Source organism: Phycodurus eques, chromosome 20, assembly GCF_024500275.1.
Source record: "Phycodurus eques isolate BA_2022a chromosome 20, UOR_Pequ_1.1, whole genome shotgun sequence".
NCBI lineage: Eukaryota > Metazoa > Chordata > Actinopteri > Syngnathiformes > Syngnathidae > Phycodurus > Phycodurus eques.
In genome coordinates, this window is record NC_084544.1 from 2,838,976 (window position 1) to 2,862,017 (window position 23,042).

General features: G+C 43.7%; 1 protein-coding gene across 1 annotated transcript in view; it reads right to left on the reverse strand.

Annotated features, from left to right (window-relative positions):
* Positions 1-164: 164 nt before the first annotated feature.
* Positions 165-23,042, reverse strand: part of znf704 (zinc finger protein 704) — a 33,124-nt gene continuing 10,246 nt past the window's right edge. Inside the window, exons 3-9 of the mRNA XM_061664136.1 lie at positions 6,149-6,252; positions 5,635-5,903; positions 5,012-5,112; positions 4,649-4,937; positions 4,441-4,572; positions 4,148-4,239; positions 165-4,063 (exon numbers count right to left, since the gene is read on the reverse strand). Of these exons, the coding sequence (XP_061520120.1) occupies positions 3,949-4,063; positions 4,148-4,239; positions 4,441-4,572; positions 4,649-4,937; positions 5,012-5,112; positions 5,635-5,903; positions 6,149-6,252 (1,102 nt within the window). The 3' untranslated portion in view covers positions 165-3,948. The remainder of the gene's footprint in view (positions 4,064-4,147; positions 4,240-4,440; positions 4,573-4,648; positions 4,938-5,011; positions 5,113-5,634; positions 5,904-6,148; positions 6,253-23,042) is intronic.

Sequence of the window (23,042 nt, forward strand, 5' to 3'; positions counted from 1 at the left end):
CACAAGCCCCACCTCAAAGCTGTCTGGCAACGTGGTTGCCATGGAGACAAGCATAGATAGCTTAAATCTATAACTTCCTTTTGTACACGCCATTGACCGTCCGATGAATAAATGCAGTACAAAAAACAAACACACACAAAAATTTGCATATTTTTGAACCAAGAATCTGAAATTTGAAATCCCAATAAAATCTGTCACAAATTTTCATTCAGGATCTAGAGCAATATGAAAAGTTGGACTAATCGTGTCATAACACTTCACGTTCAATTTCGTTGTTTTTGACTCAAGATTGTTACAAAAAGATTTAGAATACGGATCCAAATCAACACACCGGATTTCTGAGATCTTAAATAAAACGTCAAAAAGTGGGAGAGAAAAAAATTATTTGTGCGCGCACCTTGTCTTCAGATCCTCACCAAAATTGAACGGCTTCACGCTAGGAACTACTGTCAAATTTGGTCAAAATCAGTTAGGTAGTTTTAGTGTAGTCCTGCAAGCTAACTAATGAACAACAACAACAACAACAAAATCTATTGGGCATTTGACTGAAATATTTTCTGCAAATAAGATAGGCTGGGAATTCGGAAACCTTGTTGGTGACGAAGATAATGTTTTAATCGATGCCCTAATTTTCTTAAAACTTGCATGACAGTGAAGGCCTGCTGACGCGCTAGTCTTGAGATTTTGTACACTCATTTGGAGAATATGAAAACCCAGCGTGTTTAGCTAACGTGAGCTACATTAAATTTGCTTCACCCTTCCGCTGAGTCTGATCAAAATCACAAATCAACCAACAAAATGTTAAAACAAATTATCGTGTGCTTATCTTTGTTCGAATGCTCACCAAAATTGAATAGCTTCACAATAGAAAAGAATGTCACCCTACCGTAAAATTTTGTAAAAATCGGTTAGGTAGTTTTTGCATAACCCTGTAAGCTAGCTAGCAACCAGCAAACTAGCGATTGGGAATTTGACTGCAATTTAATGTAAAACTTAACTAAGGGGAATGTTTTTCTTTTTTTTGTTTTTTTTTTAAACTTCTCTCTGAAAATTCTAAACTCCTGCTTCGACAAAAACAAACAAACAAAAAAAGTCAATCAAAACGATACATTTCGAACTTGGCGGAGGTAACGCCAAGCTGGGTACACTCGTTAGATTTTGAGTCAGGTGTTTTTTATTTTCATGTTCTACAGCAACAACAATTCGTACAAGATGGCAGCGAATGGCGGGAATAGCACCTCCATCTTAACAAGACGGCGTACGGTTGTTTTTACAGTCCAAGTATGTGAATTGGATTTGAGCTGCTAGCTGGTTAGTGGGTAACATAGCACCGTGGCCCGGTTTCAGCCCACCAACGTTTAACCGGGGCCACCTTTAAGCTGTCAATCAAGCTAGCAAGAACATGAAAACAAAAGCAACAAATATTAAAATAAGATACAGTATATATTTTTATGGAAAGCATCAAAATCGAAAAACAAAATGTTAAATCCCAACATTTGTGGATAAATAGATGTCTCTCAAACGATACTGCAGCTAATATTTTTTTTGACAGAATTGCACGGAAGAAGCATAACGATTTTTACGATTTTTATTTAACGGAAGCGACTTTAAAGGCTGGCGTCGGACAGGTCGTGCTTAAGGAGGTCGTAAACAAGCAAACCGTACGACAAATACTCACACGTTAGCGACATTTTCATGGCAAGCAAAACAAAAAAAGCGAAAATAAGATTAAAAAGTGGGGAGGGAAAAAAAATCTATCAGTATTAGTAACGTCGCAAGAAAAGTAGAAATCTATGAAAGTTTTTGGGGCTTTACGATGTTTTCCCGTCACCTAGCAACAATGGAAAACAAAATACAGTGTAATTCAAATAATGATAAACATTTAACGATTAAAGAAAGCTAAAACAGTGACCTAATCAGTTAAGTGCTTTTTACACCTAGCTAGGAAACTTCCAAAGTTCTTCCCGTTTGTTACATCTACATATAGTCATAAAATGGAAGCGACATTTAGGCACGGACAAAAATTTACCAAGTGCCTTGCTTTTGATTTGAGGCCCTCCTCCTTCGCTTAGCATGCTCGCATCCAAATGTGTAAAAAAAAAATAAGAAGAAAAAAGATTTTTCAGAGGAGGGCTGGGGTACTTTTTACAGGAAGTTGTTATTTTTTACTTTTTCGGCGGTCTGTCTTGGTTTCACCGAAGAAGAAACATCAACAAGTGTAAACATGGCACTGTAACAAAACGCTAACAAACAAAACGTTTTTGGTTGCAAAGTTTTCATGCGAGATGAACGAAAAATGACCGAATGGTTTTTACTTTTCATTCAATACCTGATAAAACAAAGGACAAAAAAAAAAAAAAAAACATTCAGTCCAAGTTTGTTGTCCAAAATGTTCCCTCGGGGCGATAAACTTATTTTCTTGGAAAAATGTTAGAAAATGAAAAACAAGCGATGCAGATAGTGAAGCTTTCAAAATGATCCTCGTCGCTGTTCTCCGGCATTTGCTGAGAAATTCGAGCACAGAGGTTTGTTCAAAAAATGTTTTTTCGCTACGACACTGCGTTTTAGAAAGCCGAACCTCCCTAAAAAAATCTCCAAAAAATGGTTGAAAAGGGGGAAAAAAGATGAAGACAACATAGCAACGCTTCTCCATGTGTTTCCTGACTTTTTTCTTAAAATGCTAGTCGAGAAGTTTGTTCCTTCGAATAATTTCCAAACCCCCAAAAATTGGGTCTTTTTGGACGTTTCTTTGCTTGAACGTTGAACTTTACAGAACATATAAAGGATGCGATGCTGGCAATAAACGTATGTTTTCGAAAAATTCTTAAAAACATAAAACAGGAGATGACGTCACCTTGCTCATCCACGTTGTTCCCCAATTTTTCTTCAAAATGCTCGCAAAAATTTGTTTTACTGTTGGATAGTTTTGGACAAAACAAAAGGTCTTTCTGGGATTTTTCTTGGTTTCGTTTAAAAAGGCGGACATGATGCTGGCGATAAACATTTAAAATGTCAAAAAAGGAAATAAGAAAACAAAGCTGTGTCGTTGCTCCGGATCCGTTTTTGACAAAAGTCAAACTTCACAAATGATTCCAAAAGTAAAAGATGAAGAAGATGAAGCAGACGATGACGACGTTTACGTTGTTCCCGGACTTTTCCTTGAGATGCTAGCACAGAAGTTTGTTTGTTCTTCTGGAAAATTTCCCAAAAAACAAAAAAGCCGAACTTTACAAAACGTTCAAAATGTAAAACAAGAGATGAATAAGAGAAAAATGTCGCAATGTTCCTCTACTTTGTTCCCTACTTTCCCCGAAAAAAAAGTTCTTTACTTCTGATCATTTCGGACAAAACAATAGTTTAGAACTTTACAAAGACGTGAAGACCAAGTGGCTCCCCAATTTTTCCTGTAAATTCTAGCAAATAAGTTTTGTTTGGATCATTTTTGGGACATTTCTTCACTAGGACGTTCTGTTTTAAAAAAAAAAGTAATTGTACAAAACAAACGAGGCTGCGATGGATCTTCTTGGGAAAATCCTTAAAAAAAACCTAAAACCAGATGAAGACATCATGATGTTCCTCCGTGCTCAAAAATGCTAGCAAAGACGTCTGTTCTTCTTTTCGATCACGTTCCGTTTTTTTTCTTCGCTGGGAAGTTCTGTTTAAAAACTTTACAAAACCATAAAAAGCAACGTTGAAAACAACAACTAAAGAAACAAACGAATCCCATAAATGTGTCTATTTTTCTTCACAGTTTTTTTAGCTGCACTTTCCCGAAAAGAGGGAATGACGGGGAACGTCCTCAGTTGGCGCCACCTGCTGGAACGGAGGGATGTTGGCATTTGGGGCGGAGCGGGAGCTTGATGAACAGTTGCGATTTTGATCTGAAGAGAGAACGCATGCAGAACGAGGCTCCTCGCCCCATTTTGGCAGGCGGGTCCCGACGTCGATCTAGTCGGTGAATCTCTGGCAGGCCTTCTTCCAGCGGCAGGCGGTGCACCACATGTCGCGATTCTCCATCCCGTACACTTTGCGGCACTTCTTGCCTTCGCCGCGCACTTTACGACTGCGGAAAAACAACAAGAAAAGATTATTTGTGATATTTTTGTCATGTTTTATTTATGAGTGGCGAAAGGTTTGTGGACGGTACCCGAGGGTGGCCGTGGCTCTGGGCGGCGACGAGAGGACGGCGATGGTTTGGGAACGCTGCTCGGCGAAGCCCTGACTCTTGCTGGGTGACACCTGCAGGGGGCGCACATGCTCAACATCACAGTGAAACACAAAATGCAGCAATAGTTCATCCTAACATTTGAATGCTGTTGCCGTTTGTGAAAGTGTTTCTGTCGGTGTTGAAGTGTGTGTGTTGGTGGTGGTGTGTGTGTCTGTTTATCAGTGTTTGTGTGAGTCCATGTTTGTGTGTACTGGTGATGTGTGTTTCCTGACCGTGTTTCCGGTGAAGGTGATGGGCGGCGACTGCCAGGAGATGCTGAAACCCGAGCCGTTGGTGGGCGTGAAGCTGTACGAGGCCGCCAGGTTGGCGGCGCCGTTCGACGGGATGGACACCGGGGCCGTGGCCTGAGGGCGGCGGTCACGCGGTCAAAATGGGGCACAAATAAAAATGTACCAAGGGGTTTGGGTGGGGCATCCTAACCTGGTAGGCGTGGTCGGCGTGGACGAGGTAGAGCGCGCTGGGTGCAGAGCGGCTGAGTGGCGTGGCGCTGCCGGAGTGAGGCATCTTGGTGCAGGGCGGCGGCGGGGGCAGGGGTGGTGGCCCCTGGGCATCAGACTGGGGCGGCGGCAGAGGCAGAGGCGGGGTCAGGACGGAGGGCGACACGGGCGACTGGCTGCTCAGGCCCTCGGCCGCCGCGTCCGTGTTGAGCTTGATCTCGGTGTAGTAGAAGTCCTCCTCGCCGTCGCTACAGTCGGAGTCACAGTTCCGGCTGGAACAGGAAGTGAAAAAACAGAAAGTGAGCAAACAGGAAATGATCTCCCCAAACAGGAAGCGGGTACGTACCCCAGGTGGATGGTGCGGATGTGCCTCTGGATACCGGCGGCGGTGCTCAGGACTTTGCCGCAGTTCTTCCACAGGCACTTGAACATCACCTTCATGGAGTTCTGCACAAACATAATGCAATGTAACCCAGTAAGCACCGCAAGCTAGCTAGTTAGCCAAGTGGCTAGGCTAATATTAGCAAATCGCTTGTTTGAAAGATGAAATGGTCGATGAGACTTTAGTAACTAACTTGTTTAGTTTAGTGCTTTTAGTTGTTAACTTCATTGTTAGCATGTTGCGCGGCTAACGTGCTAACAAAGGCTGAACATGTAAATCAATCAAGCAACATAGCATACAGTCTACGACACTTAAACTACGTCTTAAAGTTAATTTGAACTCAAACTGTTTTCGTTTTCTAACTGGTTACCTCATTATTGTCATTAGCATGATGTGTGGTTAACACAGCCTACCACGGCTAACCCGCTTACTTTTTTTATTCGCAAAGTGTCACGATGACTTAAAGCTAACTTAAACAAAAAAATATTTTTTAGACAGCTGTTTAATTTTTTAGCTGGTTAGCTGAGAATTGTTGTTAGCATGTTGCGCTGCTAACGTGGCTAACACAGCCATCAATCTTTGCCCACCTTGCGCTTGCGCGGTATGGGCTCGTCGAAGAGCAGGCTGCTGCCGTCCGTCTCCTCCAGGCTGGGGTCCTCGGGCCCCGCGTTAGCGGGTACCCCGCCGGGCACCCGGAAGGGCTTGAAGCTGTCGGCCGAGAGGGGCGGAGACGGCGTGGACGGGTTGGACTGGTCGCTGGGCGCCGACCAACTCCAATAGCCGCCCGACGAGCTGTTGCTGGACGGAGTGAAGGGACCCGCCGAGCCGTTCTCCTTCCACGAGCTGCTCAGGCCCTCTGAGGGGTGAGGAAAACATATTTTTTCTCTGCTGTTTTGGTCAGCAACACAACATTGTGGTGCAACCACGTCAGAGTCTACCTGAACGCTAATTGACACTAATGTAACGTAAGATAATACTGCGCAGAGATCTTGTTTACAACATGCGGTAGTACGCCATACTCGTGAGATGGTTTACTTCTGTTGTGCTTGCTTGAGACCGCTCGGTAGGTGCTACTGTTTCGGTTAGCAAAGGTTAACTTACCGGTGACTTTGACGGGCGGACTCCTGACCAGCGGGCTGGTGGAGAGGCTGGTGAGAACCATGGCTGCCGTAACCTTGTCCATGTCCACTTCCTCCTCCGACCGCCTGTGGGGGAAAAAAAAACCAACAAAACATTATGAAAGTAAATTAGCAGCTAAAATGCTAACGGGCTAAACTGTCAATCAAATAAATGTATTGTTCCATATTTGGACGTGTCCCTAATATGGATAACCGAGTGACACGGTTAGCCTCTGAAGACTAGCTCGTTTAGCATTTACGAATAGTGACCAGCGAGCTAGCTGGAATTACGTACATCTTCCGCTCGTAAACAAGCTATTTCAGGACCTCCGGGGGACCGCGCGGGATTTTTATTGTGAGTTAGCCGAGATGGTTGGTTGCACACACGCACGTGAAAGACATTCACCAGAGTTGATTCTGCGATCCTTTAGGCACGTTGTCGTTAATTACGCACTCGGATGCCGACTCCCGCCGCTCGTTCATCACGTCTTAACTGCGAGTAGACTAATGAGCGCGTCACGCCGTTATGATCGCTCGCTGTTGGCGTGGCGACGGGCGGTCACGTGACGGCGTCCCCCAAGGTAAGCAGGAAGTGGAGGAGGTTTGTGTGTAAAGGTACTCAGCAGTTTGATTGATGTGTGGTGTGTAATGACATCATCGTCAACAGCGTAGGCATCTTCATCAATTACGTGACAGCTATAAAAAAAATAAATAAAAATAAAAATCAATGACATGGCAGCTAATGGACGTCTTTGTTGGACTTTTCCTTCCTCTCCTTTCATCGCCTCCCTTCCCCCTCAATACTCTCCTTTGTTTGTCTCCTCCTCTCCTTCTGTCGCCTTGTCCTCTAGACAGACTTTGTAATTGTGGTTCACTATTCACGTTTGCTTACTTTTGGGCTCTTTCTGTCATGCTCAAACATGCCCTTAGATGGCGCCAAAGCCCGGGCTAATGAGAACGTCGTCATTGGTGTCAATGAAGTACATTATTAAAAGTGTTTTGGGATCAGAGTTTGGGGTAGTTATTTTTTTTTGGGGGGGGGGGGGTATTCACTTGCAAATAGTGGGGGGTTTACCTTTTTCTCTCCATTACCTCCACCTTTGTTCTTCCTCCCCCCTTTTCTTCCTATTACCTCATCTGTACTCCCCCTTTTGTCTCCTATTCATTTTTCCTCTCCTCCTTTTGTCTCCCCTCTTGTCCTTCTACACCCTTCCTTGTTTCCTCTTCTCTTACCTCCTTTACTCTCTTCTTCCTCTCCTCGCCCTAACTCTTCTCTACCCTTCCCCTTACTCCCCTCCTCTCCTCCTTTCCCCACATCTCCTCCATACTCTCCTCCCTTTCTCATATGGGCAACTTCCTTACCTCCTTCCTTTATTCCTCCCTTTGCTTCCTCGTCTACTCGTCTTCCCCTCCTCCTTTCTACAACTCCTCTTTTGGTCTCTTCTCTCCTCCGTTTGACCTCCTCTCCTCCTTTGCTCGCGTCTCCCTCTTTCTTATGTCGTCTATATTCTCCCCCTTTCGTCTCATCTCTCACCGCCGCTCCTCCTCTTGTCTGCTTTCTTGCGTCCTCTACTGTCCTCCCTTTCTCCCCTTTTACCTCCACTCCTTTTCTTGTACCTCCTCTTCTCCTATGTCCTCTATACTCTCCCCTATTTGTTTCCTTTTCTCTCCCCTACCTCCCCTATACTCCTTTTGTCTCCTTCCCTCTTACCTTCTCTCTACTTCACACCTCACATCTCTTTTGCTACACCTCAAAACAAGCAATTTTTTTTTTAAATAAAACAATGGAGCTAGTATGAACTGACATGATAAGATTGGTACCTTTGTCTCTTTTTTGTCTCACCTCTTCAGACCTCTGCCATTGTCACTCGTACACTTCAAAGAAGGTTCTGGATGGGACGCAGATGTGTGTGTGTTGCATTTCAAGCAAAACACGTGCGAGTGTAACGACCATAAGGAGGAAAATGTGTTTTTCTCTTTGTTTTCCGAGTGGATGTTTAACACTTCTTGCGTGTGTGTTTGCTGCACGTTCACGTCACGTATCACGGTCCCATTTTTGCCCCTCGGCGACACAACACAAGCTCAAGTGTCAAGGATGCATTCAAGGTTAGAAAGAAACGATAAGATTGGATGGCGGTGTGGAAAGGGGGGCATGAGTCGGGGGTAATTTACACCAGTTGCACACCCAGATGGCCGCCACTGAAGTGAGTCACTTTATGACACACGCATGCACAAACACACACCTCTGCGTTTAATACAGTTGAAAACCAGCAACACAATGTCCTAAGCTGTCATAGACAGTGCTAACCATTGGAAAATTGATATTTAATACAGAGTACAGAATAAATTTTAACAATTTAAAAATAATAATAAATTGTGCTTGAGGAACTCTGCCTAGCAACAAGTGACCCCGCAAAAAAATATTTGACCAGTGACTTAAAAATGAGGATCTAACATGGGAAGCTTTGAAAGAAATACTGATAATTATTATTATTATTTTTAATAGAGTAGGGAACTACTCTGAAATTAATGTGTATGTATAAACATATCATATCTTTACATTGATGGAGAAATGTTCCTGCTATCTAATAAAGTAAGATTGTGCTTGAGAAATTCTGCCCAGCAACAAGTGACCACCCACGTTGACGAGTGACTTAAAAATTAGGAAAATAACGTGGGAAGCTTCTATATTATGTTTTGAAATTTATATTTAATACAGTGTAAGGAATTATTTTTGATATTAAAGTTCCATATGTTCCTGACAAATCTCACTGTTCTTTTTCTATTTAAAAATAAATGTGGTTGAGGAACTCCCAAGCAACAAGTGACCATGCGAAGCTATCTGAGCAAATCTGTTACTGGTTTCGTTTCGTGCGCAGTTTTTGGGCGTTTACATTGTAAAGGTTCTCCACATACCCTCAGCAGCATTTCTCTGTGGTACGCTAGCGTAGGGTGGAGCCAAACACACTGCTGGCCATTGATTGGTCGACTTGAGAACTGTCACTTGTATGTTGACAGTCGCATGTAAGGAATCCTTCTGAATTGTATCATTGCAAACCACACTAAAGTGTACCACTGGGTGGAAACTGGCTAAGCCCTGGTATTTAGCTACCCCGTAGAAAAACAAAATGGAACATTCCTGATGTGCCCCCTCCAAACTGGCTCCAACTATACTTAGCAAGGTCAGTCTTGGTGCATGCAAACAGGCAGAAAAAGAAATCCAGGTGTCTTTGGTTTCCAAGTCGGCCTCACGGTGATCAATCATCGGTAATGAAGGCCACTGAACGCCGTGCTGGATTACAGGAATTCCCCGCCGTCCCTCAAAGGCGTAGCGCCGCTCACGCCTACGGTTGTCGGGCCCGACTGTCTTCCCCGTATCTCGCCAACATTCCCTCCCACGCGGCCCAGCCTCTTCTTCAGCCGTGGTGGTGTGTTACGACTGTGGTGGGCGGGCCAATGTGGGCGCGAGGGGGTCCACGCGTTTATTACAGCCACTGAACTGTGATGCCTATTTCCTGTGCTTTACAGGGTGATTGAAAAGGAACTCCCTATTTTTTTCCATTCCAGGCTCCCCACATAAAAAAATACAGAAATGTTTGAAATGTGTTTTTCCAATATGAAAAACGGGACTCTATAATATTTTACCTTACAAAGAAAAAACATACAGTAATGACATAACTCAATGTTAAGAAACCGTTTTTGCCACATTTATTTTTTTGTTGTTGCTTCACTTCAATGGACATTCTACTGCTCCTTCTGGTTTGTGCACCTTGGCCACCTGGGGGCAGTAGCGGATTTTCACGGTCGGGCTAGGTCCCTATCGCCCGTGAATAGCAGGAGTCCACTGACTGTCAATGGAGACGGTCTCAGCTGCTCACTAAAGCCGTAATATGAGTCGTTCTTCGCAGAGGATAAAGAATAGTTGCATGTGAGTATTGTTTTATCAGCAGTCTGTGTGTGTTGCTGCAGTTTGTTTTGAAATATCTGTTGCTTATGGGGTTATGACACAGCGACACACATGCTACTGGTTAGCCTGTCTATGGAGTTTCCCATTATGTTTTAGCATTAATCTCGCGGACTAAGTTGTGTGGTTGTTTTAAATACAAAATGTGTCATTCTCTTTGTTTTATGATTAGTTTGACAAACTTCAACCGGGAGTGCCAATAAAAAGCTTGAAGCCTGTTTTCTAAGACATTTTCACTATCTGCCAAACTGCTGCTTGAGTTGAGTTGATGCGAGTTGAGTTCACATTAGTCGGGTCACTCGTATCTCAAGGAACCAATGTGCATTAGTTATTTTAAACACAAAAAGTAAAGAAGATTATTTAGTATTTCACAATAGGGAAGTTACTACATAGAATGTACATCTTATCTCCCCAGTGCGTATGTTTTGACAACGTTAAAAATCACCCACGTAAGCTAACGTGCTAATGCAAGGCTACCGGAATAATCGTTGCCATTTTCCACATTGATACCGAAAGGTTGCGTCTGTTGGACTTCCTGTGAGGAAGTGTGTTAAATGCTGGCTCGGTGGACAAGCATGGGGGTGCGCGGCAAGTTTTGAACAGGTGCTGCCAGCAGCTGCGGGCTGAAGTTTGCGTCACACGTGGATGTGAGCGAGCGTGTTTCCGCCGTCGGAGGTAATATCGGGGCCGAACAGAGTCAGATCATTGCATGAAATGATCCCAAAGTTTGGACGTGCTTTCTTTCACGCACTCTTTCCTCCTGACTCGCGCTTACTGCTAAATGAGTCTGCAGTGACATTAGTCTAACATTGCACAGCTTAAAAATCTGCAGTACAGTGAAGCACAAAAGATTAACCGTGATATGATGTGGGACGACTGGTAATGGGCTGTGAACTTTAACCTCACTTCTCCCGTACAATGTATTTTACACTAATGATCTGATCACGAGATGCCATGTTTGCGATAATAGCCCACTTTTTTCTTTTTACCAACATTTGGTTTGTGCGTAAAAGAAACAGGCGGATGAATAAAGGGTCTTTGTATTTGAATCATTTGGACCAGATCGGCATATTTCCGGAGGGCACATCTGTTCTAGAAGACACATAACAATGAAAAACTCGTCCCATGATCGCAGTCATAACATATGCACTGGCCCGGAGCCACGGGTAACGTTCCACAACGTCCTCGTGAGTCCTAACTAGTGCTCCAGCGTTCAGAGTTTCCCATTCATGGACTTTAATGGAGGTAAACAAAACTGATGCTGATTCGGTCATTACACTGCATTGAATATTAAAGAACATTCCTATGAAAAGACTATGTCAACACCACTTTGTGGTTCTATTAGACGTAACACTCGGGTCCAGTGAGAGCAACAGGGTGTGGTGTACATTAGCTGGGCGCCTCGCCAAAGACCCTGCGACTGTGTGTGTGTGTGTGTGTGTGTGTGTGTGTGTGTGTGTGAGATCGCTTGCCAAATGAGCGCTACTGTTGGCCAACAGCTACGCCGAAGCAAATCAACAGAAAGTGTGTCACATGCACATTAGCCTCGCGTTTGTCCCGTTTCTGCTTCTCACAGTGGACATGTTGGGCTTGATACGACCAAAAAATAAATCAATAAAATAAAGATGTCAGCCGTCTCCTTGTGTTAGCTTATTTAGCTACACGAGAGGCCAAAACACCCGAAAGTGGCAAACTTCCAAAGTCTTTTCCGACATGGCTTCTTGAGACTTTTTTGTGGGTCTACTCATGATAGACACGGCGACCAAAATTCTGGAATTGAATTTCTGAATTTTGAAATTCTGGGAAAAAAGAACAAATCTTTGTTGTTTTTGATCATCGCGTCACATTTTTTTCCACCGCGCGTGACACTGCGGCCGATTTTTACGAATGGATGACATATATTACAGCGTCACAATGAAGTGTATGTGTTTGCAAAAATATGCTCGTGTATGTTCTTGTATTGGAAGGAAGTGCCAGGGATAGCAAATGTACAATGTGTGTGACAGTTTGAGGCACAGTGCTGTATATGGGTCCGTTTTTGTTTTTTTCCTGCACGCACAAAGTCACTGACACACACATAGAGGAACCCCCTTGGGCAAGCCAGATAAGGGGGAAATGATCAGCTGCTCTCTCGGCTGCGCTTTACCTTGAGATGATTGACACACACACGGCTACTGAAGTGCGTGTGCCCTACATTTCCACGGTACATTGGGGTGCCTTCATGTGACCTCCTATGGGGCAAATAAAGACATGTGGACACGTGGATGTCCTATATGTAGCGTGTTGGATGTCTTACTTGGCGGCTTGCCTCTGGCATAACCGCAAACACACACCCACCCACACACACACACACACACACACACACATACGCATTAAGTATATACACACACTGCTCTAATTGCTAGAGGACTCTGCATCTTTTTGCATAATTGTGCAAACATTTTATTTTATTTTTTTAAATGTACCGGCATTACCAGATAAGTATTCACCCTTTATTGCTCAGTGACTGTTTTTCTCAATGTCTTTATGTCTCAAAAGTGTTCTCTGTCAATTGACTTGTCTGTTGTCGTACTAGAGCGGCTCCAACTACCGGAGACAAATTCCTTGTTTGTTTTTTGGACATACTTGGCAAAATAAGGTTGATTCTGATTCTGATGAGAGGGTCTCCTCTTTGTCCACTGGAGCAGCAGGTGATGAGAAAAACAAGCAAGCGTTGTAGAAATTTCTCATGGACGCCATTTCGGACGACGCGGCTATTTCGCATCGAACAAAGGCAGAGGTGATGACAATCACGCCGACCTTTAGCGCAGATCATCAGTAAATAATCCCCCCCGCCACCACCACCGCCATACTCCCGCTAATACCGTAAACTGGCTTTCATTTCGGATGAGGCACGCTCGATCTATATGATGCGGCAGCAAGCTAAACAAAGAGAAGAGGCTCAGTGAAGCGAGTAAATGAAGAGGCTCAACATGCTCGGCTCCCCACTCTCACTTTATATCGTCCTTTGTCCTCGATGTTAAGGAATGACCGGCAAAGAAGAAGCAAAGACACGAACGGGAGGCTTACGCCATCAAAACGGACTGAAAGTCAGCTGAAAAATGATGTTGCAGTATATGCGTGCCAGGCCAGTAGTTGCTTAATTTGCATTTGCACCAATGTGTGAGTCGTTTACAGTTTTTGGAGCCGAAAATGCATCTCGAAAGAGTGCACGTTCTTGCTAATGACACATTGTTTTTTAACAAAATAAAAGGCAGATTTTGGACAGACGGATCTGTTGCGTATCTAACCATTGGTCGACACCTTTAAAGTAAAGTAAGTAGTCTTTTTGTCTGCTCGCTTAAAAGATGTTTTCCTGAGCAATGTGTATATTTGATCTTTTACATACGTGAAGTCCTAAACTCAACTTTTGTGTTTTAGAACCAACATTTGGGTGAAAAATCTGAAGGCTGAGCAAACATTATACCTTGGTCTCATTTACGCTCTACGTTAGAGACATCGGACGAAATATTGCAGTACCACCAGGTAACTGCGGGCGCAGTGTTGAGAAAACTGTCATCGATTAAAACCTGATTTAAAAAAAACAACAACAACAAAAAAATCATCATCCTCACTGAAAACTACTCGTGTGTCATATTTGGGGGAAAATTTGGACGAATCAGTGAGCCTTGGCTTAGCTACACGTATAACCGGGGATGACCAATGCAGCTGCTCACTGTGATGGGCTTTAGCCGCCACAACCTGCCGATCAAGGCGGTGAGCACACGCTCACATACACACACACACACACACACACACACACACGCAACCTTTTATCACTGCCGCTGTCAATTTTAAACACCTCGGCTGTACGTTAATCGTGGCGACGCGCGCACAAGTCCAGCCGCTCAACTCCCAGGAGGATCATCGCAGTCCTGGAGGAGGGGGACCCCTTTCCCAATTACACTTCCTGATGTGTGTGTGTGTGTGTGTGTGTGTGTGTTTGCTGAAGGCGCTGACCGCGGTGATGGAGCTGATGGAGGGCGCTATAAAATGGCCTATCAGCGGCTTCCGTCGCCTCCCGGCAGGACAAAGGATCCGCGAGCCGCCACTTCCACATCTACTGTACCTAAAGGCCTTTGACTTAGTCCCTCCATTAGTGACACCCCTCCACCTTGTCCCTCTCGTTTGAGTCCCGGTTTATGTGCTGTTGTTAACCTTTACTCCTCTGGAAATCCTCCACTCGGATGTGTTATTTTTCCCGCCCTTTGAGAGGCCTTTCAGCACGGCGAATTAGGTAAACAACAATCTCCGAGCTAGCTATGCTAACCACTTTTTCGAGTTAGCGAAAGACGGCATTTTTTCCATGTTTGGACAAATTTTCCGGCCAAACGAAAATAGGACGTTGCCTGTGCGTAAAGGTACAGGAACAAGGACCAGATGCGAATATTGACAATCAATTCAGGTGAAATAAATCAGGTTCCAGCTGGAGAAAACCCCCCCCCCGCCCAAAAAAACTTGATTTGAATGCCTACATTTTTTTTTCCAAATAATAATCATAATTTTCAAAACATAAATCAGTAATTTGAATAATGCTGTAAAAAAATCTATTCAAATTATAAATCGGTGATTTTATTTCAAAGCCGTATTGCACATCCCTACAATCAAGGCATGTCGTGTTCTGCGTTAAAGGAAATAGTAGCTAAATTCTTCGTCTATCGCCTGGTTTACATGGAGCCTTGTAATCCGATAAGAATCGGGTTAGAAGCTCAAACTAGATAGAAAATGCTCCATATAAACACCTCAATCGGAATAAACAAGCCAAATCCAAATATGTGGTGGAATGTTCCTTTTGCCAAACCGATCCGAAGGCATGTCTACGGTTTAATCGGAATCGCCAGGCTGCGTCCGGTCTGCGCATTACCTGTCTTGACGTAAATGCGCATTGACGGCATCGTGCGCGCACTTGAAAATATGGCTGCTTCAAAACAGCTGGTCTGCGATGGAGATCTAGTTTACAACTCCATGTAACTTGTTTTTAATCAAGCTGTTATAAAAACAATCGCAACTACTGCGACTGACGTCCTTCGTGATTAAATCATGTGATGTTTACGTACGTTGTAGATCTGCGCATGTCGCACGTTTGTAAAACGGCTGTTCCGATTAAATGTAGCGCACGTGTATACACCAGATTGGAATCGATCACGTCACATCTACGGTTGACTAGAGATCTTCAATCGGAATGACAAAAAAAGTCTGCGCGTAAACCCGGTTTATGTCCCTGATGCAACAATTCAGCAGCATACCTCCGTGAAAAAGCGGTCGCGATGACACAATGAATCATTCTGATTGAGACGTTTGTATAGATAATTACAATAATTGGGAGAGCGCGTCGGGGGTGACGCACGGCGACGCATGCAAATGAGCATGTATCATATTAACCGCCGCTTTATCGTATGCGAGGCAAGTGGCGATGTCAGCCGTGATTGCACGCCGTCACATGTACGGCGCTGGTACACGAGACAGGTCATAGAAAGCGAGGGAGGGAGAAAAAGAGAGCGAGTGAGAGAGGGAGAGAGCAGAGATGGAGAAGATTGAATCAAGGAGAGGGCGAACGGCAGGCAGATGGAGAGGGTGAAAGATGTTGTTCGGAAGCGAGGAACAACGGAGGACCACGAGGACGGAGAGCGAAAACGACATACGGGGGAGATGGAACAAGCGCGACGAGGGTTGTTGTTCTTAGTTTGGCCGACAACCTACAAAAATAGGAGGTTGCCACCCAACACACAACCGCCTACTCCGACTTACGGGTTTTCCCAGTTACGAGCAGTCGCTTGGTCGATCTTTTGCTTTGTGTTGCGAGATCAATTTGAGTTAACTTCAGATACGCTGCAGGGCTGCGGGCTAACTTTTTTAACTAGGAGCACATTGGTCCCCAACGTCAAATTTTAGGCTAGCACGCTGACAAAATAGCGCGGGATCACAGGATTGTAATAAAAGTTTTCAAATGTATTATTTTGAAATGTTTGGGTCAACAAAAACAACTTTTTTTTCCATTTTTTTTTTTTCATTGAACGCACTCTGCAGGTGCATTAGTAATCTTGAAAAGAAAACACAGCAGGCCCCTCGCTATTTGCGGGGAATGTGGGCCGGGCCAACCACAAATAGTGAAAATCTATGAATAATTGAAGCATATTATATTTGCCAGGAAAAAGCATTTCCCCACCAAATTTCCCCCCTGGAAAAAATAAACATATAAAAGCGGGGGATAGGGTAAAAAAACAAAAAAAGACCCGAATAAGATCGTCATTTCCGTGAAAAACGTGGGATAGGTTCCCCTCAACAATTCCCAAATAGGTGAAACCGCAAACGCTGATGCGCAAATATGCAGAAGCCCACTGTAACAATTGAATTAAAAAATATGTATATAGTACAACAGTAAAATGTATTCTTTCTCCGAAAATGAGTAGCTGCCTCTCCGCATAAAAAAACACCTTCTGTAAGTCTCAACTAAAACGAAAGTATAAACAATTAAATATGGCGTAGCTATGTGACATTAGAGGTGTATAGATCATTAACTATTGTTTAAATAAGCTGCATTAGCGGCGTGTCCATTATTAATAAGCAAAATATTGCGGACGGGTGGCCGGTGGAGTCACGTGGACGTTACACTCACTTCAACCAATTGCTGGCGCGCACACTTAACGAGATGTAGATGCAGAATTGCTTCTTGTCTGTCTTTGCCTTTATTAGTAAGGCTGCGGTTTCCTACTAAATACATTACAACAGAACCTCTACAATTGAGAATATGACCCCAAATTTGGGGGAAATAATATTAATATGCCACGTTGTACAAAAACTTTGATTTTGAACATCAGCATTTTTGTGTTCTGCCGTGGACATTTTTATTTTTAACAGGAATCCCACCTTTGACTTCCACCAATGAACATATTCATCAAGTGCTCCCCCCCCCCCAATGGTGAGGTGTGGGAATCGTTTGTCAGTGAAATTATTATTATTATTATTATTTTTATAAACCACTCTAATGACTAACAGATCTCTGTAGATGGCTTTGGATTTGAGATGAGCACCGCTTTTGCGCTGAAGACAAAGATTAGGTGGCGAATGGGCTGGTGAACAAAGAGAGTCTCCTCTTTCTTTTGGTGGGCTCGGTGCTTAAATTGTCACAGAACACAATGTTCAGCGAGTCTTGAAAGGTCAGTCAAAATGCTCTCAGATGGCTCGCGATATGGGGAACTGTGCTTGGAAAACAGCTGCCAGTGAAGGAGTTAAGAATGTTAAAAAGCCGACTTCAATTTGCATTCCCTTACTCACGTGTCACGTTTTGATGCTTATCAATGTTTTGGAATAGTAACGGTGATTAACTACTTGCTAAGAAGAAGAAAGCACACTCACGTACTGTGAGTGTTTGTCATGCAACTATTCGCTGTAATTATGACTTGACGACAGCATTAGCGTAGATTAGCGACAGACTCCATCATGTGCAGCTCTGGTCGGAAAAGAAAAAGGAAAAAAACGATCTCCGTTGCTAACTGCAAACGGCGGAGTTCTGTTTCTAAAAAGAAAATAACAGAGGCCTCTTTTACGGGCCGAGAGGGAGCGAGCGATGGTAAACACATCCATTTTGGGCTCCCGGCCTGTCAGAGCTAACGCGCACGCACACACACACGCACGTACGTACGTACGTACACCCACACACAAAGAAACACAAAGTTGGGATGTGAGCCCTTGGTTTTGGCAGGACATCCCACCCCCGCCTGATCCAAACCCCACAAACGACTCTGCACAGACCGTGTCCTGATCCAAGCGGAGTCGAGCTCAGCGAGCGCAGCCTGAATCAAAACAATAACAAGCCCGTCGGCTGCTGATTAGGTGACCGAGGGCCCGTGTTGTTTACGCCGCAGCCTGAACCACGGGACAAAAAATGGGAAAGCATAGCAAAAAAAGTGAAGAAGATTAAGTTCAGAAAAAGAAAACTATAGCAATTACAGCAAAACCAAACACCAGGAGAAAAGTAAAACACAAACACGGTGATGACGCAATCAGTGCTGTTGGCCACTGCTCACGCCCAAACACTCGCACGCAGACGTGCCAACTTTACGCGCCGGCCCACCAGACCCCGCCTCTGAAAGGCATATGCTTGTACGCAGTCACGACAACACATACACTATTTTCTGTGCATTTTAAGATGACAGTTTTTTTGTTTAACACATTTAAATGTGTTAAAGCGTATTACAGATTTTCACCCAGAGCGGGTGGGCCTGGAATGTCTCCCGAAACGAAGGTTCGCCGTATCCCTCTGTCCGCATACGAGGTGCAGCGTCGGTGAGCGTTTGGCGCCCCCGCAACCTGCTCAGCCTGGAGATAAGAGGACTTAACCTCCCCCTCGCGTTTGCCTTCGGTCGCAGGTAAAGGCGGCGAGGCTAATGACGCACATCTGCCGTGAACAATAGGACGAGGAACAATGGAAGGGAAGCGCTAGTAGCCATTTACGACCATCAAAGCAATTATTTGATATAAAGCGTTTACAGGTGAAAGGAAAATACAAATAATACGGTCATTGAGGTCCGGTTGTTGCTTGCGTAATACCTTTGTTAAACGTAGAAGCAAATTTCTTCTTCGATATTTTCTGAAGAAATCAACACTATACTAAGAGTAGCCAGCGTACAACGGTGTACAAATATTGTCCCCTCAAAATAACTCCATACATAGCCATTATTAAGCTGTTGGCAACAAAAGTGAATACAGCCCATAGTGTATTTTCTTCTGTGCTGTCCCATAAAAAGACGGAATCAAATATTTTGAAAAATGTGACGCTTGTAATCTCATTTGTTTTTCTCCATCACAAAGGGTAAACGTGAAAATAGGTTTGTCGGGCTGCAACGATGAATGGAATAACTTGAATAAAAAAGTTGGCACTATGGCGGCGAGCCAGGAAGAAAGAGTTCTGAAAAGACTCCGGCGCTTTCAAGCCATACACACTCAAAGCCACAGATACGACAGTAGTATCTGAGGACGGCAACCCTCAATGGCCAAAAATGATGCCTGTGCCTCACGTGCATGTTATTGTGCAAAATACATTTTTGGCCAATAATTTGATGAATGGATGGAATAACCGGTAGAATATCCATCCCTCCATCCATTTTCTGTACCGCTTCTCCTCAATATGAGATTCTGAAAATATTTAATAGCTGCAGCCCGAGTTAATAGTAAAACGTAAAAACAGCAAAACAGTTTAGTCAATCCTTTTGACGCCTGCTCAACAGGGTTAGAAATTTTGCGTGACGTTTTTTGTTTTCAAAGATGTTGGTCAAATTCCAAAGCGCACGAACTCGTGGGTATTTGACGTTATGAGACGTCAGTCTTGGTTTCTTTGTTACGTTGCTACATCTGGCCGAGCGCTCGGGCTAGTTCACGAACCCAGCAGATGACAGATTAGCTTTTAAATTTCCTGCCCGAGCTCTTATTTGCAGTGCTGCTAGGCTGCCCGCTCACAAGGAAAAGACGCCAAAGACACCCAAGGCGGCCTCTTATTGGATTGCCACGTACAAGGATATTCTCGCTCATGTCTTCTTGGGGAAAGATTGATGCAGATCAGAGGCAGAGCAGATGCGTATTTCATGTCGAGTCTAACAAATGGCAAACTTTCAATAAATTGCTCGCCAGAACATCTGTTGCATGCTTTTAACTCCACGTCTGCGTTATTAACTAGACGGCGTGGATGGGAAGCCGCTTTTTAAAACCTTGATGAAATTACGCTACAGAAAAACATGTAAACCATCGACGCTCACCCGATTGTTCACTTAGGCGAAATTAAACACCGCCGCCGCCGCAGAGTTAAACGCATTAGCGTCTCTTTGCTTGCCAAAGGACATTGGCCGCATCTGTAGAAGCAGACGGCAAATGAAAACGAGAGTCTGATGTTCTCGATTCGGAAGACGAGCGCTCGATTTGGAATACGGAAATCCATCGTCGCGGGAGTTACGCTGCAGAACCATCTGCGGTAGGTGAAAATCCGTGGTAGAGAGACAACAGACAAACAAATTTGTTATAGTTTAAGCACATTTAAACATATTACAACTCTCTTTTGACACACATTGTAAAAGTATTTGAACACACAACATAAGCATAAAAAGTAACTGAAAATGCACAATACTGATGGAATAAAAATGACATTTGTTTTACGGTTTAAGCCTTAAACTATGCCTCCCATAAACTGTTATCCCATTGAAACTTACTTAAATTATTTGTTATACACATTGTGAATGTATTTCACTATAAAAGAAGACAGAAAAGGGGGAACTGCGATATAGTTTGTTACAAACTGTCATTAAGATCTTTCTTAACTTTGTTAGTGGTTAACTCACGCCGGATTGAAGATCATGGTTTAACTGAGATCATTCCGATTTTTTGTTCTCAAGTGGCACAAATGTGATGTGCATCATTATATACATAAATAGACGGAATCGGATATATTCAGACTGGAATCGGGCTTTCTGCAAATGTGGTACGTATCAAATATCTCAATACGAATAGAGGCGGCGTAAATGAAAAAGTGGGAATATGGCAGCTAACCATACTGGAATGGGAACCAAAAGAGGACGCGCCAACAAACTCAAAACTTTACAACTTTTGTTTGAACTTCAAGGGACCACTCTATTAAGACAACTAGGATGTGTTCATGTGTCTTAAAACAAACAAAATTAGGGTAAATCAAAGTGAAGGACACTTCCATATTTTCTCCTCTGACAACAATCTCTCGACTAAAATGCAGAAAATACGCTTGAACTTTATGTCAAGCTAAGCAAACAAAACATTAACATTTATGTAATCTCATATACCAATTTCATTTGGAAGATGCTATGCAAATAAATAAACGAACGTAGCTAACGTAGAAAAGAAGTTGTCGAGTCGCACCCGACTCCAAGAAGCGATCTGGCTAATGACGGACATTAGCACGACCCCGGCGCTAACGTGTCCGCACCGGGGGTTACCCGGCACCCCACCCTACTCGGCTGCGATAAAATTAATGACGAGGAGCGGCGCTCCGATTAAAAAGCGGCCCTCAATGATGACACCCCGACGCCGCGCGCTTAATTAGTGCATCGCCAGTGATAATTAATACAGGCCGCCAGGCGGACGCCCGTCAATAATTCAACGATATTCACAAAACAGACAAGTCGGATGAGGCTTCAAAATGAATGCCTGTAATTAGAAGACTTTCAGCGAGAACAAAGACGACCTGGTATGTGAAGATAAAACCTTGAAGTAACGCAGACTTGATACAGTTTCTGTTAAAAAAAAAAAGAAAAAGACATCATTTGCAGTTTTCATTTTCATGTCGTTTTAACTGAAAATTCTATTTTAAAAGCGCCCTTTCCCCATTCATTTTCACAAAACCGCTATAAGTGAAAACCAATGGAAAAAACTTCGTAACACCGTTATAACTGCAAAATCAATTTCAAAAAGTTATTTCCATTGTTTATTTACACGACACCGTTTAAACTGAAAAATGATTAAAACTTGTTTTTGTTGTCAATTTACGTGACACAGTTTTGACTGAAAATGTATTAAAAAGACTGTTTTTAACTGAAATATGAAAAAAATAAAATAAAATAGCTCCGCCGGTTGTTCAGAGGACACCGTTTTTAACAGAAATATGATTTCCGCCGTTCGTGTACAGGACACCGTTGAACATACATTTATGCCATTTGTTTGCACAAGACTGTTTTTGACCAAAAACTATTAAACAAATGTCTTCTTCTGTGTTAGTCGGCATTTTTATTTATGTATTTGCGACTATGCGAAATTCTGTTCCCACGGCTGCAACGTAGCCTGATTTTGTCGGGGGGGGGGAGAAATTCAGTCATAAAGTGCCATAGTCTAAAACTAACGTACGCTAACGCAGTAGTGAGGACATAAAAAAAAAAAAAACTATAAAAGAATCAAATGAAAAACAGGAAGTGCAGCGAAAACCTTCTTCTGCTGCGTTGCCACGTCTTCCTACTACGCAAATTTGCTCTTTGCATGCTGTTGGTCACCTCCAAATGTCGCATGTCGGTACTGTCGCAAACTGAGGGCCTCTGTACACGAAACTTTAAACACAAAACTGTTCCTAATTTTACTAGGCCGTTGTTGTGTCAATACAAAAAGTTTGTCCAACAAGCATAAATAAAGTCTCCAAATTCCACGCAAATGCAAAGTAACCGACTGACTTGAAAATTAATTCCGATTGACGCGTTCGGGTCAGGTCAAAGTCCTCCCGGCGGATTTACGACGGGAGGGGGCTGCTACGTCCAGCGCCTCATTAGCGCACTTGTTTTGGCCACAAAGCCCGCCAGGAGCAGCCGTCAATTAGGACCGCCGCGTGTAAATATAAATGCGCGCCTGTCGATAGAATCAATTAGAGCCTTTCCTCTGGACGCAGCACTTTGAGTCGTCGGTCCATTACAGCCCGCGACTATGGATTAGCGCGAGGGGGCCGGTATCACGTCAACGCAGGCCCGATGTGCTATGCATTATAGATAGCGAGCAGGCAACGATTACACACAGAGCCTCCCTCACAGAAACAAGTAGGACAAATTAGCATATCGGTGATGTTTTTCCCTTGGATTGATTTACGGATTGATTCATAACGCCGCTGCTGACAGGATGCAAAAATAGCGGCAATGAAAGAGCAGGTCAGCTCATCTCTTAAGAACCAGCATCATGTTTATATAGAGCCACAATAATGCTACATCGATTTTGGGGGGGGGCTAGCAAGCGTGAAAACCGTGAAATTGTCACAATTAGTGCACGGCACGTTGACGGGTCTCAAGCCGACCGATCTCAAGCCAAGCGTCGGCAAATCCGCGCTCTCTGACATTCAACGCGCTTAATTGAAAGAGGCCATTTGCAGATAGATTTCAACTCC